At 33.5% G+C, this 6,509-nt stretch overlaps 1 protein-coding gene across 1 annotated transcript in view; it reads right to left on the bottom strand.

The window, feature by feature from the left end:
- Positions 1-1,071: 1,071 nt before the first annotated feature.
- The window catches only part of RASA2 (RAS p21 protein activator 2), a gene marked incomplete at both ends in the record, with an annotated part of 43,798 nt that continues 38,360 nt past the window's right edge, over positions 1,072-6,509 (bottom strand). Inside the window, 6 exons of the mRNA XM_082003671.1 lie at positions 1,072-1,102; positions 1,989-2,178; positions 2,764-2,867; positions 4,135-4,343; positions 5,255-5,337; positions 5,627-5,733. Of these exons, the coding sequence (XP_081859797.1) occupies positions 1,072-1,102; positions 1,989-2,178; positions 2,764-2,867; positions 4,135-4,343; positions 5,255-5,337; positions 5,627-5,733 (724 nt within the window). The remainder of the gene's footprint in view (positions 1,103-1,988; positions 2,179-2,763; positions 2,868-4,134; positions 4,344-5,254; positions 5,338-5,626; positions 5,734-6,509) is intronic.

The following is a 6,509-nucleotide window of genomic DNA, read 5'->3' as shown; positions in this document are numbered from 1 at the left end:
GCATTGCTTAAAGACAAAACAATGGTTGATCATTCAACTGATCATAACAAGCAGATACTACAAAGTATCTAAAAATAATCTGGGATAGTCCAGATATCTAAAGTGCTTGAGTGATTACAATAGAGATTATTTATTAGATTTGTAGTCAAAAGGTGAGCTGGACCTAGTTATTACTTAAAGAAAAAAAAAAAGAAATAAAATCATACATGGGATGATGTAAATTGATCAGCACTTAACCACAATCTGTTCACATTTAAATTTTTCTATCTGTAGGCAAACTTATTTAAAAAGATTGTTGCTACCCTGCATTTCTTTAGATTAAGAAAAAAGTATGTACGTTAAAAAATCTTAAAGAAAATAGATAGTGGTCTAATGTCACTCCATATATTACTCACCCCAAATGTAAACAAGAGGTACAACATAAGTTCCCTGACTACTTCTTCTTTAGTACTTAAAAATATAACTAACACTGGTATCTGCTGTCCAGATTATTTGCAGCACACTGCATGATTTTGTAAGACTTCAGCTGTAGATAATCAAGTCCTGACAACACCTAATACAAGGAAAAAAGTCAAATGAATCGAGTGTGAAGATTCAGGTCCTTTCCATGTCATGTTATCTTGGGATTTCTGTTTCAAGATCCCTATCAGCAGGGCAGGCACCCATGGTAAACTCATGCAATTCTGCAGTGTATGTAGAGAGATGTAATCCAACCAACAAATGCCATGTGGATTTTCTTCCCTTAAAAAGCTTATTTGTTTAGAAAGTTCTTTCCAATAAGACAACAATGGCAAAACAACATTTACATTTATTCACACCTGTCACTTCAAGAACCTGGAACTTCAAGTTCTTCAGCAAAATGAGAATAAACCTTAAGACCAGATTTCCAAGTAGATATTTTTCTATTAAATATTAAATAGATTGTCAACATAACTAGCATTTATGTTCATTCTTAAATACTTTGTAAAAATCCACAATGAATTTTAAAAAAACCCACAAAACAAAAAACCGAAACACTCAACAACATTTCCAGTTTCTTTTTTCATCCAAGTGAGCCACAGTTTGTTTTGGTTAGGAAACTTTTCCAACAATTGGATTTTCTCTGGAAAAAAGAAAATATTACATGTAAATATTTTTAAGGTTAACATTTGCTTTCTAGTTCTCATCATACAATTTTAATTTATAAAGCAAACCTGTATTTTTTGCATAATCTCTACCATTACTTGTGAAATTTCATGATTTGTGGAAAACCTCACATACTTTCATGTGAGATCTCTAAATCAAAGTCAATTTTTCTAAACAACTTGGGTCAAATACTAAGCTAGACAAATCAAATCAGGGTTTGAGCATTCTTTTTTCTGGTGAATGAAGCCTTAGTGATGCAAAAAAAGAAATCAGAAAACTTGCTAGTGGCGTTCCATAGATATCAGCCCGGACTGGAGAGAACTGAAGGAGCCTGCTCTGGAACAACAATGTACGTCAAAGAAAAGATTTTTTTTTTAATTTCACCAGAAATAGTATTTATCATTGAGTAGGGCAAGTGAATTACAAACAGGAAATATACTGCATGGAATATAAGTTTCTGCAGTGCAATATTTACAGTTATATAACTTGATATTTTAATTATTTCTCAACTGAAATTTGAAAAATAAAAAAAAATTACAAGGTAGGCAGACAGTCGAGGGTAAATTTGGTGTGCACTTCAGATACTAAGTTGCAAGGAAATGACAGAGTCATTGCACCCACTTATGGGACTCTCAACAGGAACACAGATGAATCTCACACCAGAAGAACTTCTTGTATCCTCTAACAACTCCTAAAAAGCTGCATTGCTCCAAATGATGTACCTTATTTTCTCCACGTCTTTGTGTTGTCTAAATCTACCTTTAGCTTAATTATTTCTACTTCAACAAGCCTGGCCCTGCTCTGTGATTTAGTTTTTTAAAAATACACATTTTATGTATGTCAAAATTACATAAGATACTTACTCACTACCATATTTAGCACTAGATGATCTCTTCTTTCGGTATTTTTCATGCGATTCATTCAGCTTTTCTACTATATCTATTATCTGTTTAAGTGTATGAAAAGTTGCTACAGAATCTTCAATTGTGAAGTTAGAATAATCATCTGGTTCTTTCCGTGGACCTTGATAGACTGCTATACTTCCGCAAGCCTCTACAAAAATTACCACAATTACCCCAATTAGATTTTTGATAATTAACAAACGGATCTAACTCTTATGGTGACTCCGAAATTCTGAAATGTAAAGTTACTCTAGCTTATACATAAAATAGGTTAAGGCAAAAGCAGAAGACAGTATCAACTAGACGAATTTACAGTTCTGTGGCTTATTCTCCGCTGGTTGTGTTCAGCATCTTGCGCATCCAGCTCTCTCCTGTTCTCATTAACAGAAGACCAATGCTTTCCTGCAACTCCACCATGTTCAAAATTCACTCCATAGTCAGGAAAAGGAGAGCAAAGACAGAAGAGCAACCTGCTATAGTTGCGGTCTCTGTTTTAAGACTATTAAAGATATTTCATGTATGCAAATTGTATTAGAACAATGTGCATGCCTCATGTCTACTGTAAAAAAAGACTGAAGAATGTCTGATACCAGAACACTAAGACAACAAAAATATAATCTGTGTCTCTCCTCTCTATTATTTTCAAGTAAACTGTTAAGACATGAAAATGATGTTATGGGCCTAAAGAATTAAGAGTTGAATAATATCAGTATAATTCTGCTGAATTATTGAGTACCTTCCAACTTCTGTAGTTTAGACATGTTGATAGTGAAAAGTGAGTAAATTCTTTCTGCCTCTCTGTCTCCGTCAATCTCAATTTGAGTATCAGCAGGAACATCTCTAAAAGACAAAAAAAACGAGACAGGTAGTCAATATAAGTAATTCCTGAAAGGTTGGAAAGCAAGTAAAAACTGATTCTGTTTCAATATAGTTAGCCTTTTAACATGTCTATATTAGCCTTTTAATATGTCTAATATGTCTCAAACAGCTTCACAATTGCTACACAAAACAGCATTCATTGCAAGTGTTCTATGGAAACAGGCATATACAGTTTGGAGGGCACTGAATACAGCAATACTAAAAATTGCTCTTTTCCATAGAATTTATTATTCAGTATGTCAAGAGAAAAATATTTTTTAAAATATCAAAGTAAGGATAATTTGTTGTTAAATAACAATTAAACATTAACCAGAACAGAAGGACAAGATACATTCCTAAACCAGAAAGTTAAAAAACCCAGAAAGACAAAACCAACCAGAAGTTATTTAGTAACGGGAATCTTTAGCACTGCTGAGAAACCTAATACAGGAATGAACTGAGTAATACAAAAGTAGTATTTTTTTTTTTTTTTTTTTTTTTCTCAGAAAGTTATCTTGTAGGACTTGCACTGAGTTTTAGAAGACTGACTGAGACCTTTACTCTGTAAATTATGCAACCTATCCAGTTAAGGATAAATTTTTTAAAAATATCAGAGCATTTGGTTTTTGTTTGTTTTTTTTTTTTTCAGAAATCAGCAGCTTAATGCATTAGTGCTTTTTAAGATGTTATTCGTTTTCCTGACATACCTACAAAACCCAAATGATTTGTTAGAATCTACATCCAAGATTATTTAGCTGATGTTCTTAGTACACTGTGTTTTAAAATATGTGAGGTTAAAATAAAAGAAGTGAATGTATAAAACAAGACAATGTCATTAGGGAAAGAGATACACTTCCGGGCTGAGCAGTCCGCAGCAAGGTATTTCAATTATTCCATATAGATGACCTAGGCATGTCATATTTCTGCATTCAGCTTGGCATCTGAATAAATGTGAGCTATTAAATCTGTTATTCAGTGTGGAAAGAAATCAACCATTCAATATTTCTGGTTTACATGCTGAATTGGTTACATTCATTTCATATGGTGGCTGACAAAGTAATAGACTTAGTAAAATCCAGTACTTCAGGCCTTATTAGTATGGCATGTTTTTAGTAGCATAACTTGCTGAAGTAGACAGGGAAAGCCTTGCCTTCAGAGTCTCAAGTTGTATAGGAAATCATACATTATTTGTCCTACAAAACACACGTATTTTCATTTGAGAACAATTCATTTTGAGAACACAACTTACGCAGTGCAACGAGCACAGCCCACTGTGTTCTCTATCGTAGCCTTGCAGCAAAGCCAGTTCCCATTCAGAAAAGCAGAAGGATGGTAAAAACTAAGCCTCTTCTGGTTGCATCTCGTTACCCGGCAAAGAGCTTCTATCCACTCACTAGCTTCTACACAGTTATTTGCTTGGATATATAGTGGCTTTTCTCCATGTAGTATTTGAAACATCTGTAGAAGGAACACAACATTATTCTGCTCAGTAAGAAAAAAAAAAGATCCAGTTACTGAGCAACTTTGGATATGTCAAAATAGATTTCAGAGGCTCAGACAATTCAACAAAGCCAAATTAAGACAGAAAGTAAGACAAGGGAGGAAAGAAGCTTTTTCATCTCTTTCACATTACTACACAGCTCTATTTAGGAGGGGAAGAAAAAAAAGCCAAAACAGCTCCCTGTGTTACATCTACACCATTTCCTCATCCAAAAAAGAAACCTTAAAGAGTTAGAACATGATGCATTTTCTGTCCTCTTCATTCATGTATCTTTAAATATGACCTCAGAACTTCATGCTTCATACCCTGAGAATAACAGAAGATTCCCAGAAGTCTCTCCTTTAGCCATTCTCAGCCTAAGTAACAGCTGTGCTTTTATCACTGCCTCAGAATTTTTAATTGAGATAACAGAAATACTGATGTGTTACAGGTCCAGAATAAGGCTGTGAGCAGACAACTGTCTCAGCTGATGAAGGTATTGTAGGAAGTTCTCATCAAAAGGAATAAATACAAGTTTGGTAATAATGTATTTCTAATAGAACATAATATAATACATACTACTAATACCTTACATAAAAGCGGTTTGTAATAAGGTCACAGTAGTTTTAACCTTCATTCCAGAAATTTGGAAAGGGGTGCAGAAGTCACAAAATCAGTCAAAAACATTGATAGAGAGATCCAAATCTCCAGGTTAAGTTCCATGTTCAGAGTACTTGGAAATACTGTATACAGCTTTTTATTCCTGATCCAAAAAAGGATTTTTTTCTGAAATTTTTAGTAATGGGGTTTCAGTAACTCTATAGGCTAATTATAATCTTTTATCTAAAGAACTCATCAAGAATTACATATAACCTATCTTTTGACTCACATTTTTCTTGTTGAAGGAACTCTCATCAAGTTTCTCCACTGCAAGGATGTTTTTGATTGGAATAGTGAAAATTGGTTCTTTATCTGTAAAAAATTGTAAACAGATGAGTGAAGTAATTTTTTAAAAACTGGGTTTTTTTAACCTCAGTGCACTGATACTGTAGGTTAAATTCTCAAAATGTGTATTCTTATTATTGAGGAAAATGTACATGAATCAGACAGAAGCATTTGGTAATCAGGGCAACAGTAACTAAAACATATCATATGCACTTCAGGAAAAGAAAAAAATTATGCATTTTAAAAAGCACCAGATGCAAACACTTAGATAATATTGAGGACATATAAATAACTATAAAAAATAAACATAATTTACCTTGCTGTTTGTGGTAGGTGAATTCTCTACTCGTTAGACAGAACCACCGCTTCTTGAAATTCTTTTTACCAATCCGAGTTCTTCCTTGAGCTCTTTTGTACATTTCTCTGTAAAGACAGAATCAAATGAAATGCAACCATTAGACTCCTGAAGAGCTTTCAAAACAATTTTTAACACATTATTGTTTATCATGCAGCCACATAAAAACCTACTTCATTGTAGATTAAAAAAAAAAATCTACTAGTTGTTCAAAACAGATCTTCAGGATTACCTCCCAATAGGATGATTGTGTACAGAGTTCCGTAAACAGGAAAGGACTTTGAAAAATACATAATCCAGACTCGTGTTTGTAGCAGTAAATTTGGAGTGGGTACTTACTTATTTGGATCCAGAACTCAAAATTTTCACAAAAGGGAGTAAGGTGTATTCAACTATAAGATTCTCTCTCTCCTGCCACTTTCTACATGTCAATGTACTTGGCCTTACCCAGATCAGAAACTGGATATAAATGAAATGATGCTGAACAACTCAATAGCAAGAGTAGACACAAACTGTAGTCAGGACTCTTTAAGTGTACTCATTGGCAACTATTTTTTTTTCAGCTAACAGCCATCAATACAGCTTAGCTTCCAAATTGCTGTAACTAAGTGTTGATCCACTACAATTGTCTCCTCCGTTTCTATTTAGTATTTTAGTAAGAGGTACATTTCTTCCTTGTTTGAAATCTGGATGCTTGTTTCACAGAAGCATCTTTACTTGTTATGAATCTGATTCTCGGGTAAATACAAATATTTTTTCCCTCATAAATGTTGTTCAAATTAATTCATCAGCTACTCTTGATCAATGTCAAAAAAAGACAGTTCATTTCTTAGAAAGAGTTATT

This window comes from Phaethon aethereus (genome assembly GCF_964289735.1).
Source record: "Phaethon aethereus genome assembly, chromosome: 9".
NCBI lineage: Eukaryota > Metazoa > Chordata > Aves > Phaethontiformes > Phaethontidae > Phaethon > Phaethon aethereus.
Note: the sequence above shows the minus strand (reverse complement) of the source record. Positions and strands in the feature narration are given on the sequence as shown.